This window comes from Notamacropus eugenii, chromosome 2 (genome assembly GCF_028372415.1).
Source record: "Notamacropus eugenii isolate mMacEug1 chromosome 2, mMacEug1.pri_v2, whole genome shotgun sequence".
NCBI lineage: Eukaryota > Metazoa > Chordata > Mammalia > Diprotodontia > Macropodidae > Notamacropus > Notamacropus eugenii.
The window spans coordinates 245559184-245575863 of record NC_092873.1 but is presented as its reverse complement, the minus strand read 5'-3'; the positions used below and the strand labels follow the sequence as shown (position 1 = coordinate 245575863).

At 36.4% G+C, this 16680-nt stretch overlaps 1 protein-coding gene across 3 annotated transcripts in view; it reads left to right on the top strand.

Moving 5' to 3' along the window:
* The window catches only part of RGS17 (regulator of G protein signaling 17), a 237680-nt gene that overhangs the window by 23067 nt on the left and 197933 nt on the right, over window positions 1-16680 (top strand). The window contains exon 1 of one of the 3 annotated variants that reach the window (XM_072643737.1): window positions 4259-4423. The exons of the other annotated variants lie outside the window; for them this stretch is intronic. Coding sequence (XP_072499838.1) covers window positions 4368-4423 — 56 coding nt within the window. The 5' untranslated portion in view covers window positions 4259-4367. Of the gene's footprint in view, window positions 1-4258; window positions 4424-16680 lie in introns of those variants that run through there. 3 annotated transcript variants of the gene reach the window in all.

Below are 16680 nucleotides of genomic sequence, written 5' to 3'. Positions count from 1 at the left end.
CAGTTGGTTCGTTCAACTATGTGTTTTGGGGGTGTTCTTTTATGGGGAGTATTGTTTAGTTTCCTCTATAATGAGCACTTGAATGTACAGCTGAAAACTTCAGCTAAGACTTTTAAATATTAATAATAATGAGGCCTTTTCTGGATTATCATTTTTTTTTACTGTTGATTAGAATAATTTAAATTTTAGCTGTTATTCCAAAAAATATTAGCTTTTACTTTTTTAGCTGAAAAGAACCATCCTATTTATCTTTGATGACTTTTTCATGAAGAATTTTTTGTTATAGAAACACTCATGTTCATGCCAAATAAATTTAAAATTTGAAGGAGAAAAAGATTGTATATGACTGGCATTCATATCTTTAGGATGACTGGATCATTTAAAATTAGATAATTTACTTTTCATGTTTCATTTTGTATATATTGATTTTCTAAAAAACTTTGTATACATGGACATTTGTTCAGAAACCATGAGAAGTATCTGTAATAGATGTAAGATAAGATAATCTGTTTGCATGATATAAGACTGTTCCCTTGTAGGCTAACTGTGGTAGTAAAGAGAATGAACAGACTTAAGGTGTCCTGCAGAGCTTACTCAGTATAGGTGGACATCTACTTTTTGTGATTCTTTTAGACTATTGTGTAATGCATTGTGCCTGATGAATGAAATATAATCACCGGCATGATTTGTTTGTTCTCTGCCAGAATGTGGAATAGTCATAAACTGGCCAACTGTAATTTGTACCTTTTGGTAAAACATATAAAACCAATACTTTGAAAGAACAGTTTGATATTTCCCACCTGCACAAATGAATTGAAGAAATAGCCTCAAGATTTGGTCTAGCTTACTTACAGGTTCCCTGTAGTTTCTCATCAGACACATCCTTTTGGTTGATGGTACAGTTTGTGTCCCTACCCAGTCATTTCCATGTGCTGATTTGTTTTGGTTGAATTATTTGTCATAATGGAGAGTTTCTTTTTTTCTGGGAGGTAGAATTATAAAGTAATAGTGATGCCATCCAAAAAAATTAAAAGAGGAAGAGGAGAAAGAAGGAAGCATCAACCATTTTTTTAAACACAGGAATGTCTACTCAAAAAGGGAAGTGGTCAAGAAGGTCAATTTTATTATTGTCATATTAATCTCAATATAAAAACCTGTGTAGTCAGCATTAACAGTTTCATATAGTCTTCTGTTCTTTGTATGTAGTTTCCATATTGAAATTTGCATTAATAATAAAAAATCATCAAAATCAATGAATGTATTCAAGGCCTCATAAATAAATAGTGAATAGATGTTTTCAGCAGGATTTTATTCCCACTAAACTCTGTACCACTAAGCCTGTTTTGGGGAGTGCTATGTTCAGTTCTAGATGCTTTATTTTTAAAGGAAAAAAGTCTTTTACAATCATTCTTCAACCTGTCTTTCCAAACTGACTTATATCCATTCCTCTTAATGCACTTTGCATTTCAAACTGACCTATTCAATGATGCCTGTTCACAATATTCCATCTGCCCTATCCATGCCTTTATATAAGATGTCCCCTATGCCTGGAATGCTCTCCCTCTCTACTGCTGCTGCCTGGAATCCCTAACTCTCTTCCCTTCATAGTGCTTAAGGATGCCTTCTTCCTTCCCCCACCCCCCCAAAAGAACCGTTCTTTTGAATTTATTTTGTACATACTCATCTGTGGGGGGAGGGGTTAATAGCACCCACCTTCCAGTAGGGAGTTCATGAGGATGTGATAAGATAAGAATTGTAAAGGGCTTATCATGGTGCCTGACACCTAGTAAACACTATACAAATCTTAGCTATTATCACGTGCATATTGTTTTCCCCCAGGAGAATATAAGCTTCTTGAAAGGATGGACCTTTCTTCAGTTTTGTCTTTGTAGCCTCCAAACCTAGCATATAGTAGACATTTAATAAATATAAACTGTAATAAATTGTTCAGAATGTGGTTAAAGAGGGTGACCAGGAAGGTTCTGGAAGCTATATGATATTTAACTGTGGTTGAAGGAACTAGGAGTGTTTAATCTGGGGGGACGGAGGAGATCGCTTGGGAGAGTGGGGGGATAACATGAATGTAAAATTTTAGATGTTTGAAGGAAACTTCACATGGCAGTGACATTAGACATTCTATGTACTTCCAGATGGCAGACCTAGGACCAATGAGTAGGATGTAGTGACAGATTTTGCAAACAAGAACTTTATAAAAATGGAGTGAACTGAGTGGTTGCATAGCTTGCTCCCCGTCACTGTATTTATTCAAACATTATTTTGCTTCCTTTTGAGGCATTACTCCAAAAAGATCACCTATTCTATATTTTAACATAGCTTCCCTAAAAATGCTAACATCAATTTTCTTGCTTTCATTAACCATGGAAAACTAACAACTCGCATTAATAACAATTTTTAATAATGCCACTCTTTGATTTTAAGAAAATAGAGACTTCAGAATTAAAGAGGAAATGTTCATTGTAGCATCTAATGATCCTGGCAAAAGAATGAGATAGTTGAACTAATTGTTATTTAGTGCCCCTTAATTGACAAGCATTAAGTTCAGTAGATAGCCCCAGCTATCCCTTTTGAGTTCATTTGAAACCTTGGAAGACGGAGTTAGAATTCAAAATTCTTTTGATCAATTGGAGAAGTGGCTAGAACCAAACACAAACAGATCTCATAGAAACTTGTGTGATCATTTCATCTTTAATTAGAAAGTTACTCTGGTTTTGTAAAATGACTTATGGGTCAAAGCTTACATGGAAAAAGAATAAAACATACTAACATGAGATGGATGATGACTGACAAAAAAAGATTTAAAAATAATACTGGAAATCAAACTTGAAAAGAAAATATTTTTTAAAATGACACTAGAGTGCTGCTCCAAGAAAAAAGATTTGGCTGCACAATGTAAGCTAAAATTTAAACCCTCCCTTGGACACACTTCTTTGTGAGATCATTCCTTCCTCCCACTCCTGTTGTTTTGAAAGAGCATTTGAAAAAAAAAAAAGGTCCCCTCTATTGTTTTTAATCTTTATATTTTGTGGTTTAATTCCTTCCCTCAGACTTTTGATATGACTTTTGAGTTGCTATCCAGCCTCAACTTTAGTTTGGAAGAAATTTGGACTGATGTGTTTGATAAGAGGTGGAATGAAGAAAGTATTGCTACATAGGATGATAACAAAGGTGACACATAATCAGCTGCTCAACTCTTTGATACTGTTTCCACTGCCAGGGCAAAAATCTTTGTGATTTTTTTTTTAAAGAATAAACATGGTTTAAAAAGCAGTCAAACCAAAAGCAAATAAGGTAAAAGCAGCTGGATGGTCTCAATGAGTTCACAACATCAGACATGGATGAACTACACTGAGAGATGAAAAGACCTGGAAAACATGATTGCTAAGCCCATCAGTGATATTTGGAAGACAGTAAGAAGAACAGGAGAGATGGTGCAGGAGAACAAATGACCAGATTTTCAAAAAAAGGAAGGGAAGTAGTGTGTGCAAAACAAATAAAACAAAACATGAACTTTATTTTTTATTTCTAACAAAACTGTAGGACATATTAAGAGAATGGTTTGTGAACATTCAGGATGGAAATGACAGCATGGCTCCATCAAATAAACCTTGTTTCCTTTTTTGATAGGGTTATTAGACTGAGAGATTTCAGTAAGACATTTGACAAAAGGCCCTCATGCTAATTTTGTGAACAATATACTCAGATGTAGGCCAGATAATAGTTATAAGGTATATTTGAGACTGCTTTAATATCTCAACCTAAAGAACGGTTATTAAGAGAGCTATGCTTGGCCCTATGCTATATAACATTTTAATTGATGACTGCTTAGTTGAAAGTTCTAGATGGCAAGGTGGTCACCTTCATTGGATAACGAATAAAGAGGGGATAGAATGATTTAACAGCCCATTTGAAGAAGATCTGGAGACTTTGGTGGCTTGCAAATGTGATAGTATTAGCCCATGGGGTAGTATGTTAGTCAAAACAAGGTAATGCTATCCTAGATTGCCTTAAAGAAATAACATCTAAGACAATCAAAGCTGAAGGACCACTGTGCTCCACCCTACTCAAAACACATCAGGAGTACTATTCTGTTTTTGTTTCCACATTTTACATAGACAGACTAGAAAGGATGAGGAGGATACTGAGAGTACTGGAGCCAAATAAGTATCAATAGTGGGAAGAAAAGCTGTATTATCCAGGTAGAGAAGAATTAGAAGAGACAAAACAGCTGACCTCAGGTATTTGAATGACTGTCAGGTGGAAGAAGGATTAGATTAGTATTGTTGTTTGATTCTAAAGGGTAGAGACTAGAGCAATAGGTACAAGTTTCAGAGAAGCTGACAGCTAACATGAGACAAGACTTCCTAAAAATTAGAGCTATCCAGACATGTAATGGGCTGCCTCGGTAAGTATAGAGGTTTTATTTTTTATTTAAATAGATTAAAATTAAGATAAAGTTATGGAATCAGAGTTAGGAAAACTTGATTCATATCTCACATTTAACACTTACTAGTTGTGTGATATTGAGTAAGTAACTTAGTGTCTCATTTTCCTTGTATGTAAAATGAGACAGCTGAGTTTCATGGCCTCTAAATTGCTTATCACTTCCAAACCTATGATCTCATGATCTCTGTGACTATTGATCTTCAGATAGGAGCTGGAGGATCAATTTGGTGCACTGTGATAGAGGGAGTTCTTAGTGAAGTAGGACTAAATGGGAGGATGGTACAAATTACTGGGTTAGGGAACATATGTCACATATGTCCTTTCTCCGTAGTATCTTATTTGTCAATTGTTTCTCACATCCATTGTAAGTTCAGTGAATTTCAAAGAAAATAATAATGATATACAGCATTCTGTCAGTTATCAGTCAATATAGACTCTAATTAACCTAAGAACTACTAATTACACATTCAGGGCAGCATATAATTATATTATATTGTAATCCTTAGCCACTTATACATATATGCACATCACGTTCCGTGCATATGCAATTCTGAATAAAGGCTTGTGAATTTGTTCTGCAAACCAAACATTTCTGAGGTTTTCTGATAATAGATAACTATTCACTTCTGCTCTTTGACAGTATGACAGTGTATTCTCATCTTATTATATGCTTTGCATTCATCTTGAATCAGTTATTTTAAAGTGTGGATGTTTTTATTAATAAAGTTGCTATTTGGGAATTTGGATTACAATTTTATTTAATTATGATGAAATGTACATTTAAATTTTTCTTATTCTTTTTTTATAAAACCTAAATGCTCTTACATACAGCATGAACAATTTTTGAATATTTCAGACTTTTAAGTAAAAAAGATCTGATGTCAAAATTATAAAAATTAAAAACTTTAACATCTTAGTGAAACATAAAAAGCGTTCTCAGTAATAAACTTTAAATATGCTGCATTAGGGGAATGCTACAATTTGTGAAACTGAACTTTGCAGATATGAATTTTAGTGTGATATATATATGTATGTGTACACATATATTTTTGATTTAAGTTGTTTTACAAGTTTACATTTTTATTTTCATGTGTTCTTTAAGAATAAATGTTTTCTTTTACCATTTCATGTTTCATTTGTATAGGAGGAAAGGGTATGTTTGTTTTCATTTTTTGCACATCAAAGAGATACAAAGATGTTAGACAGTTGAATGCAGGCAGTTTTCTTCTCTATTATCCTACCTTTTTAGGTGGCCAGAAAGACAAATAAAATTTCATTGAGGTCTGAGTCCCTGTAAACAAAGTAGGACTCAAACCCAAGTCTTCCACACTCCAAAAATGGCCCTCTATTCACTCTGCATTTGGAGTTCCCTTATAAAATTAGAATTTGGGTCAGATAAAATGGACTTTAGGAAGAGGTACAAGGTAAAGTGACTGCTTCTGTGGTACTAGATTTATGAGGGGAACAGCCTTCCAACCTCCAATCAAACCTGCCACGTCATGCCACCATACATTTCATTCTCTTATGTATGAAACACTTGATTTCAAATAGTCTTAAATGACATGTCTTTAAGAAATGTTTGTTAACTACTTACTTATCAATCCTAATAAGATTCCTTAAAAGTTAACTGAAGGTAAGACATGAAGCATAGTTGGAGGGTGAGGTTGGGAGAGCAGGGTTAGAAAGGATTGGGAACACAGCCACTAGTAAGGAGAAAAAAAGATTCATTGTTCAGATATAAGAAGAGATAAAGAAGGTGCCAACGGCAAACTTCGCCTCGAGTTTTATTTAACTATATAACCTTGGCAGAATTGTCATTTTGTAGTCCAACCAAGTCACAAATACCAGACTAACTTTGTGGCACTATGCCACTTCAATAAATAGTTATATTATGAGGACATAGCTCATAACCTACCCTCTTTCAACTTTTCCAGTCTTCTTACACCATATTTTCCTCTATATCCAGTGGCAATGTCATCCTTGTGGTTCTTTACACTAGACAGTACATCCGCTGACTCCAAGAATTTTCATTGGCTGGCTGCCATGCCTGCAGTTCTCTCCTAACTCATCTCCATCTCCTAGCTTTCCTTGCTTTTTTAAGGTCCCAGTTAAAATCCTACCTTCTGCAAGATTCCTCATCCCCCCTAATTCTCATGCCTTCCCTCTAAGATTACTTCCAGTTCATCATGTGTATATGTTATTTGTATATAGTTGTTTGCATATAGTCTTTCTTCATTCACCTGTAGAATGTATGAGAGCAGAAACTGTTTTTTTGCCTGTCTTTGTATTCCCAGAGTTTAGCACAGGCCTTGGCACATAGGGACTTAATAAATGCTTGTTAACTTGTTGAGAAGTCTGCCAAATTCAGGACATTCACTCCTTTATTTACAAGTGAATGGAGCAAATATCATAGGGTGAGATTATTCCTGTGGCACTCAGTGAGGCTTGTTTCCTTTCTTTGGGCAGAAAATAGCAAAGCATGCAGAAAACAAAATGGCAGATTCAAGAAATCTTGTCTTCAAAACCACAAGTGAAAACCATTGCCTTGTGTAAGCAGGAGAGCTGAAATGGTTTTACATAGTTCAGCAGCTTTGGTCATTTGAAAGATTGCCAGAAAATAATCATCCAAGACGTTGTTCAGTAGTACAGCTGAACTCTTTGGGCCCCAAAATACAAGGCTCTGAGCAGGGCATTATTTAACCTGGAAAGTAAACAAGAGCAAATAGAATGCCTAGACTAAACTAACAAAAAGTAAGTAAACCTCTGGCCTTGCAATAGAATGTGACCATTCTCTCCTTTACCCAGTGGCCTCCCAGATCATTTGATTTCTCTCCTTTGAGAGCCATGAGTTGAATATTCAAAAAATATTTATTAAACCTCATCCATGTGGAACAATTATAAAATTGTGAGAAACAACATGGGAATATAATCATAAAATCATAGATTTAGAGCTGGAAAGAGCCTCAAAGGGCTTCTAGTCCAACCCCACCAACTTACAGATAAGAATAGACTCATGAGAGTTAAGTAACTTGCCCATGGTCATGCTAGTAGCAATCAGAAGCAAGATTTGAACCAAGGTCCTTCAACTCCAGAGCTAGTACTCTTTCTACTATACTATGCTATTTCCATTTTATTTCTAGAGCTAGCTAAGCTTTAGGATCACACTGCATTAGAGATTTTCACATATTTCCTCTCATATTTCAGAAGATGACCAAGTCCTTTTCTGGAGAGAATGAAAATAAAACAAAAAGGGCATTCTCAAACTGGGGGTAGAAATAGGAAGGAAACTCTAAAATCACTGACTCATTTTATACTAATGAGAACTTCTCTCCATCCTTTTGGATTTATAAATGCAGAACTCTATACTGGAGATTATTGAAATGTACATGGACATTGGGATTATGTGGCAAGATGAGATGACCTCTGATAAGAACATAACAAGACTTTTCATGTAGAAATTTCCACCTATAACTAAACCTGTGACATAACTGTACTCATTCCTTCTAGAGTTCTTCATGCAATAGGAGACTCAAAGCACCTACTACACATTTCTTTACAAACTTACTTCACATTCTATCTTTCATGGACTCTATATTCTGGTTAAACTGGCCTACTTGTTGCTCCCAGGATTTAGCATCCCATATTCTACCTTTGTTTTTTGCACAGGTCACCCTCCACATTCCTTCCTACCCCATCCCCACACCTAGAATCTACTTCTTTACTTTTACATTTTAGAATTCTTAGCTTCCTTCAAGGCTCAGCTCATGTGCCACCAACTATAGGAAACCTTACTGATTCACCAGAGGTATTCTCCCAGTGGAAAATAAACATATTGAAGGCAAGAGCTATTTCTTTTTTTTAATGATCTTTGCATCTCAGGTACCTAGCGTAATACCTTGCCCCAGCAAGATAAATATTTTTATATATAATCTCTGAGAATTCTTATCTCAACTCCTCACTGATGAGATGGGTCCCCAGAGTTTGGCCACATCCCTCCTTCAGGGGTCTGGGAGTATGCTTTAAGGATCAGGGGTGATACTTTAATGACTTTGACTTAAGCCCTCACTAGTATACTTCCTCCCATGATTATTGAAGGGAAGGAATCATTTAGTCAGCCAGCCCAAAGTATCATTTAGAAAGGGGTATTTACTAAGGAGCTGCATTAAGAAAAGTTAGTTCAAAATATCCACTCAAAAGTCTAGGACACAACCTTCCATAAATGTATGAGTAGTCCAGGGTAAAGGAAAGTGGGCTCAAGCTTAAAGAGCACATATGGAAAAAAAATAAATAAAATTATAGCTCCTAGTTACTGGAAGTCCTTTGATTTCACTTTTGGGGTACTCTTACACTCCCCTTAAACATGATGAATGTGCATCTAGTCTGTCCTTGACTTTTGATACAGATGGTTCTTTCCTCTGATGTGAGGATACGCTGCTAGGATACCAAAAAGATGATGGGAAGTCTAATACCCTTTGGACCACTGAAATGTGCTCTGGACAAAGGGGATGGAGGGAGAGGGTAAACCTAGGCTAAAGCAAGAGATGAGATCTCTCCTTCCTTCTAAGAAGTTCTTTTTTCACAGGGTTTAGCCAAATTCCATGCTTGTTCCAACTCTTTGAATGAATGTCTTCTCAAATCCACTTGATAATTTGTAGACTCCTGGTACATGACCAAGTTTCTTTAGCCTGTCTGAATATGGTTGTACAAAAATCATTCCAGTTAGGACTTTTCACACTTTGACTGGGCCTATAATTGAAATTGATTGATTAGGCATCTTTTCACTTACTTTTAGTAGGGTGCAGTTCAGTTGTTTTCTTAGTTGCATGACTCTTTGTGGCTTGATTTAGAGTTTTCTTGGCAAAGACACTGGAGTGGTTTGCTGTTTTCTTCTCCAGCTCATTTTACAGATGAGGAGACTGAGGCGAACAGGTTAAGTGACTTGTGTAGGGTCACACAACTAGGAAGTATCTGAAGTCAGATTTGAATTCAGGAAAATGAGTCTACCCGACTCCACGCCGAGCTCTCTATCTAATATACCACATAGCTGTACCTTTTAGTAGAGTAGAGTTGCATAAATTAATCACCTAACCCTTAGATCAGAATGAATGAAATGTGTCTAAAACCCTCTGGCAAGCTTGGGAGAGATACAATATTTAGATGAACCATGGTCTCTGCTCAGGTAGAACTTATGGTCTAGGAGGGAGAAACATATTACATTTCAAGGACCTATGATTTCACTGGTATGGGAATTTCTACTAATACAGATCACAATCCCTCTCTAGCAATAGTGCCTGGACCTATGATTTTATTGGTTTGGGCAACTCCTGAATGAGAATATCAGTCCCTTCTCACCAGCGCATGTTGGCACCTCCTTTACAACTTGCCTAGAACCTTGAAGGAAATGAAAGTGGGTTGTTTCAGTATTCTAAGCAAGTGGTCTTGAGGGCTTATTCAAGACTGGGGTCAGGAGAAATGAATCCATGAAATGCATTTGTTAAGTACTTACTGTGTACTAACCAGTGAAGAGAAAGGAGAAAAAGAAGAGGCACTGGTGTGAATGATATTTCAGAGATAGTATGTTGGAACTTGGTAACTAACTGGATAGGAGAATTAAGGGAGAGGAGAGAGTGAAAAATAACTTTAAAGTTTTGAATATAGCAGAGTGGGTGGATGGTAGTGTCACTAACAAATGTTGAAATCAGAACAAATGATGAGTTTGAGAAGAGAGATGATAAGCTCATTTTGAGTTATGTTGAGTTTAATGTGTTGGCAGAACACTGAGTTGAAAATATCCTGTAGGTAGTTATAGTTAGATCTGGTGCTTGCAAAAGGGCTATTGTACCCTTTTTGTCATGTACTATACTTGTATCATAATTGCTGTGTTCCTGTCCTTTCTTGCTATTGGATTATAAACTCCTTGAAGGCAAAAATAGTGTCTTACTCATCTTTGTCTCTGGCACAATACCCATATGGGATAAAGACTCAGTAAATGTTTGTTCAGTCAAACTAATTTACTTACTACTTTCAAACAGGTAAGGTGCTAACTTATATGAAGTCTAAAACTGTCCATTTTTTTTCCTTTCAAGAGTCCAGGGAAGAGCGCAGCCTTCCCAAGAGCACTCTATCCAAGTATTTTTTATGTAATTGTGATAGTTCAGAAATTATTTCCAATAATGATGAAGAGATCACCCCTCTAATGTTTCCTTCAGATCTCTGCATGAAATATAAAGAAATGCAGCTACATTAATGATCTATCTTTGTGTTAATATAGCTATATCCTCAAATGGAAACTAGCCTTTTGTTCCAGTCTGCAAGATGCTGTATTCCAAAAGTTACTCTAGACATCTAGACAAAAAGTTTCACTAGAGCAAGATGTTTTGGGAGTCAAGTATGTGAATAGCACTGAGACATTGGTCCTGTTTTCCATCAGGCATGTATTCAATTGTAGGATTTGTAACTTAGAACAATATCTTTCCCACAATTGCTTTGATAAATCTTTGATACAAATGTTGAGTAATAACTTGGTGAATTAAAATTATCTTGTAATTGTAGGTTATCAATCTAAGGATGATTATAGTTCATTGAACAATGGTTATTCCCAAGAAGTTTTGACTTTCTTAAAATAATCTGTAGAGTACAGTCTAATAGTTTGTTTCTTGTCATTCTTTTTCCCCTTTCTATTTTCTAAAAGCTAAGTTACCTTATAAACTAGGGAATATTATCTAAAAGAGAATAGTGGGCTAAATTATAGATTTCAAAACGTGTTCAATTTGATAAAGCAGAGTTTTCAGTGATAATGGAATTTAAACTTTATATCTTTTAATGTCATTTCAATTAAATAAGCATTTGTTAAGCACCTCCTGTGTGCCAGGTATAACCCATGCCTTCTAGCAGCTTATTTGCTGTGTTCGTTTGTTTAATTCCAATGTAAGGATTAAAGAAAAAAACTTTAATATTTACATTCCCTTTATGTTGTTTGATAAAATACCATTTCCACTCAGGTTATTCAATAAGGCAAATTCTGATAGACAGAAAGCCAGCATAAAGGCACATCAACTCTAGGCTAGACGTTGAGGGTACAAACACAAAAAAGAAAAATCAGTTCATGACCTCAAAGAGCTCACATTCTTCTACAGAGGATTTGGAATACACCATGTGCACAGATAAACATCCATTATAATTTGAGGAAAAGAGCACAAACAACTAGGGAGATTAGGAAAAACTTAGCATCTAAGTGAAGTCTTGAAGAAAATCAAGGTCTTTAATAAAAGGTGGAAGTGAAGAGAGTGTATTTCATGTACAATGATATGGAAGGGAAAGGTGCAATGTCTAGTTCAGAGAACAACCAGCAGACCAATTTCTCTGGAAATGGAGTGAATGTAATAATAAATAGTGAAATCAGTTTGGAGAGGTAGAAGCAATGGGGAACCACGAATGATTTTTAAGCAAGGGAATGAAATGGTTAGATTTGCACTTTAGAAAGATCGTTTTGGCAGCTGTGTGGAGAATAGAGTGGAGAAAGGAAGAGACTGGAAGCAGGGAGAAGGGTACAGAGACTATTGCAATAGCCCTGGTGAAAAGAAAAGGGCTTGAAAAGGGATAAGTGATGTGTATGTGAATGCATTGAGAAAAGAGGGTGTGTGCTAGAGTTGTTGAGGTCAAATCCACAAAATCTGACTATTGACTGAATAAGTGGAGTGAGGGAGAGTGATGAGTTTGGGATGACACCTACAGTAGATGATAAAAAGTGGCAATATATTTTTCTTCCCTGTGGCTAAAACTTAGAGAAGAGAAGGTATATGTTTAGATAGAAAGAAGAACATGGAGAGAAGGGCACAGAAACCATAAATCCCCAAAAGGTTTGAAGGAGAAAAATAAAGATTAATTCATTTATGATTAAATCAAACAGATTGTATTTTTTTTTTGTTATTTACTTTTGGGTGAAATGTAAAAACAACCTTTCTGTTACTTAACAGCTCTCAAGATACTAATTATTACAGATTTTAAAACAAAAATTACCCTAATATCAATATTCACATGATGTCTTTTTTTTCCCCAGGAACACCTTAACATTATCTTTAATGACACTGGAAAATTGAATGATGAGTATGTTCTTCTCTTTCTGAAAATGAGCCATAGGAGATCACAGATAGCTTGAACAAATTCACAAATGAATCAAATGGCAGATATGAGATTAAACTATGGTTATAGAGAGTGTTTTGTTTTGAAGGAAAAGTTATATGTTCTCTGCTAGAGAGTTATTGTGACATCATTTGGCCAAATCCTAAGCAGCTCCTGGGAAATTTTCAGCTTTAAGACATCTGTCAGGACCCCAATTATTTAAAAAGATTGCATCCAGGAATCTCTTTCAGATTGGGTCAGTTAGTAAAGCTTATTTCCTCTGGAATGATCTTGGTGATCTAATCTGTATTTCTTTAAAAGAATGCACCAATAGTAATTATGCTATTAATATCCATTGATTGAAAAAATAAATATGGGCAGAAAGCATAGAATATCTCAGAAAAGACCAGGTCCCACTCAACTTGGATTTAACATGCCTGGAAAGACCATGACCCCATAGCTGAAAGTTAATTAATTAGCCATTATTTATTGACCACCTACTCTCCACAAAAGCATTATGTAGGTATATCAAGACATGTTTTGTCTTTAAGTTGTTCCACAATTAGTTGTGAAAACACCACATCTGTAAACTGAGTGGGTTGGACAATATTCTGTTGTACATATCCTCCTTTCATTCAGCTGCCATTCTGGCGCTATCACAGCCTCTCACTTAGACTATTGCAGTAGCCCCACAGTTGTTCTTTGTACCTCAAGTGTCTCCTCATTCCATTTCATTCTCCATATGAGTACCTGAGTGATTTTTCTAAAGTTGAGGTCTGGAATGTTACCTTCCCCTCATCCTCCATATTCAATAAATTCCAGTGACTTCCTAGTATATTTAGGATTAAATGTAAACTCTTTTGTCATTTAAAGTTCTTCACAACTTGGCCTCTTCCTATCTGTCTAGTCTTCTTCTGCATTCCTCTTTTAGTAAATTATGACCCAAACCTACTGGCCCACTCACTGCTCCATACCTTCAGGGGTACTCTGTGTGCTGCTCTACTGGCTGTCTCCCATGCTTGCCGTGTGCTCCCTCCTCACCTATACCTCCTGAAATCCTGAGTTTCCTTCAAAACTCATTTCAAATGTCACTTTATATATGAAACCTTTCCCAGTTCCCTGAGCTGCTAGTGCACTTGCTCACAAAACTGCCTTCAGTGTGTATGTACATGTTATCTTCCCCAATTTTGTGTAAATTCCTAGCGGACAGGGACTATGTCTCTTTTGTCTTTCTCTTCCCAGCACTTAACACATGGTTAGTGCTTAAGAAATACTAACCAGTTGATTGACTGGCCTGCAAAGACAAGAAAGCAGTATGGCACACTGGAAAGAGAAGTCTCTGGTGTCAGGCCTAGAGGCCTAAGGGCTACCCGAGTCTTTCCTTACCTGTTGCAGGTCTTCGGCTGGCCAAACCAGATAAACGTATGAGAGAAGAGACTTTCCAGAGTCGAACAAGGGTTAGGCTTTATTCAGGGTCTTGGTTACATGTGTGAATTCTTCCTTAGGAGAGAGGAATCCTCTTCCCAAGGAGGCAAAGATCTTCTTACAGTAAGAGAATGGAAGTGGAAGTGGGAGTGGGAGAGGGGAGAGGGAAGAGGGAAGAGGGGCCTTCTGTCCTCTAAGGGCCCCTCAGCGCTAAGAGCACCTTCAGGCTTTCCTGACCTTACTTAAGCTCTCCCGCTGCATAGTTTGCACCTGAATACCATGCCTGTTCTCAGCCCTTAGACAACAGTAGGTGTGCTCAAACCATGGATTAATCTCAAGGGCGGGGATGCTCTCCCCAGCAAGTTTCCCACGGGGAAGAGGCAGAAATGCACGAGATAGCCCGGGTCTCACACCTCAATTCCCAGCTGTTCCCTGGGGGGCCTCATGAGAACTCTAAGGTTTAGAAGTCCTCACCTTTACCTGCCCGAGACTGTCCACATGGAACTGAGCTTACACCCCCAACACTCTAGCACTGGGATCAGATGACCTCCATTCACATTCTGCCTCTGACACTACCTGGGTTATGCTTAACCTCTTTGGGCTTCAGTTTCCTCATTTGTAAAGAAAGGGACTGGACTGATTTTCTTAGTGTAGGGAATTCCCAGGGAACCATCCTTCCTCCCATGGGAAATTCATAGCATTGATTCCCAAAGTGTGGTATGGGGATCCCTAAAGGACCCTGAGACCATTTCATGGGGGTCTGTGATATCAGAACTATTTTCATAATAATACTAAGATGCTTCAAATATTGAGAGATGTTCAGGGTTACACTGGGGCTGACTTGAATAGGTTCATGAGAGCAGATTACTTAAATTTTCAGTGTGAGCATTTATACCTCAGAAATAGGCAAATGCTACTAATAAGGGCTTGATTTTAACTTTTAAAGTTAAAAATGTGTCTTATGTTCATTTTTTTGGAGGGCTGGTTGTTAAACATTATACCTGTTTATATATAACTATATAACATATGTACTATATAGATAATACATACATATGTACATATATAAAACTATATGTGTATATAACTATGTAACAGCTATGTAACTATATAAATCCCACATAAACAAGTTCTTGAGAGAGAATTCTTCAGCCATTTTTAGGAGTGTAAAGGGGTCCTGAGGCTAAAATATTTGAATGAATGAACTGAATGAATGACTGAAATGAATGAATGAAACAAATGAAAGAATGACTGAAGCACTGAAGGACGGTGACTTGACTAGAATCACACAACCCCTATGTGTCTCAGATAGAACCTTATCCTGGTCTTCCAGATTGCAAGGCTAGCCCACTATCCATTATGCACTCTGCTTTTCTACTGCCTTAACTATAAGGGTGCATAATAGATAGTTATTGGTTGATTAACAGTTTTTTCTTTTGGTCTTAGGATATATGATTTCATTAGTATAAGGAACTGCTAAGGGTGAAACTGCCTTCCTCTGTTGTGGGTTGCAGTTATTTGGAATTTAGGCTTAGAGGATTGCCTGGGGCACTGAGAGGTTAAATGATTTGTTTATGTTAACACCTCCATTTTCCAACTACAGAGCTGTGTAAGTCTGGATTTTCTTACCTCAACCAAAACAACAGATTACCACAGATTGAATGCAGAGCAGATATGAGAATCCAACTATTTTCTATTAAGCCAGACATTTTAAAAAATAATGGAGAAATATATCGCTTAATTTTTTTTGTTTTAGAAAATATAGTTTTTTCTGATAAAAATGTTATGTTTACATGTTTGTTTATTGCTATTTTAAAACAAATGTATAAATTAATATTTTAAAATATTATCAGTTTTAATTTCTAATATGACAAATATCAGAAGATTAAAAACTCTCCTCAATAATTTTTAAGAATGTAAAGGGTGCTGAGATTAAAAAGTTTCAGAACCATTGTATTAGGTAGGCCATGCTGCTTTTTGACTCTTATTTTTTTTTTTTTTATGTTTTACATATAATTTATTTAAAACAGTTAAAAAAAATAAATACATATCTGTTTTTGTCATATGTAGACAAAATTTAGCTCACAAAGTATATGTAATTTTCAGGTCACGTAATTGATCATGGGGCTGGAATTCTAGTGTTTTAGGTTCAGGTCTGTACTCTATCATGTGATGGATGAAAAGTTTGAGAGACAGAATTTCTGTGTAATGAATCATTTTATTAATTGTGGCTAGCACATAATTAATAAAAAGTATGGTCATTTGGCACTGTCTCCTGAACAAAGTCAAATAATGGAGGCTTTTCAACACTTCTATGCCCTTAGAAGAGTGGGTGTTCCAGATAGGCAGCAATCAAATCTGATTGGTTAACAATGAGAGAATGAAATTAATAATGAGAGGTGGGCCTATTATACTTAAGCTCTGGGGGACAAGACTTTGACTTTGGTTATGTCATTCTTATTCCCAGAACACTCCCAGCCTCAGGCAATCTAGACAGCCTATCATCCCCGCTCCCCATCCCCACCCTTCTTTTCCCTATACAAGCCTAAGTAGAACACAAAGGGCCAGAATTCACCTAGATTAGATTCTCTTTGTAAGATTTTTCTAGTTGAGTGGTATAGTGATTCCACCTAAGATAAGATGGTCTAGGTGGGGTAAATTTTTGGGCAAGGT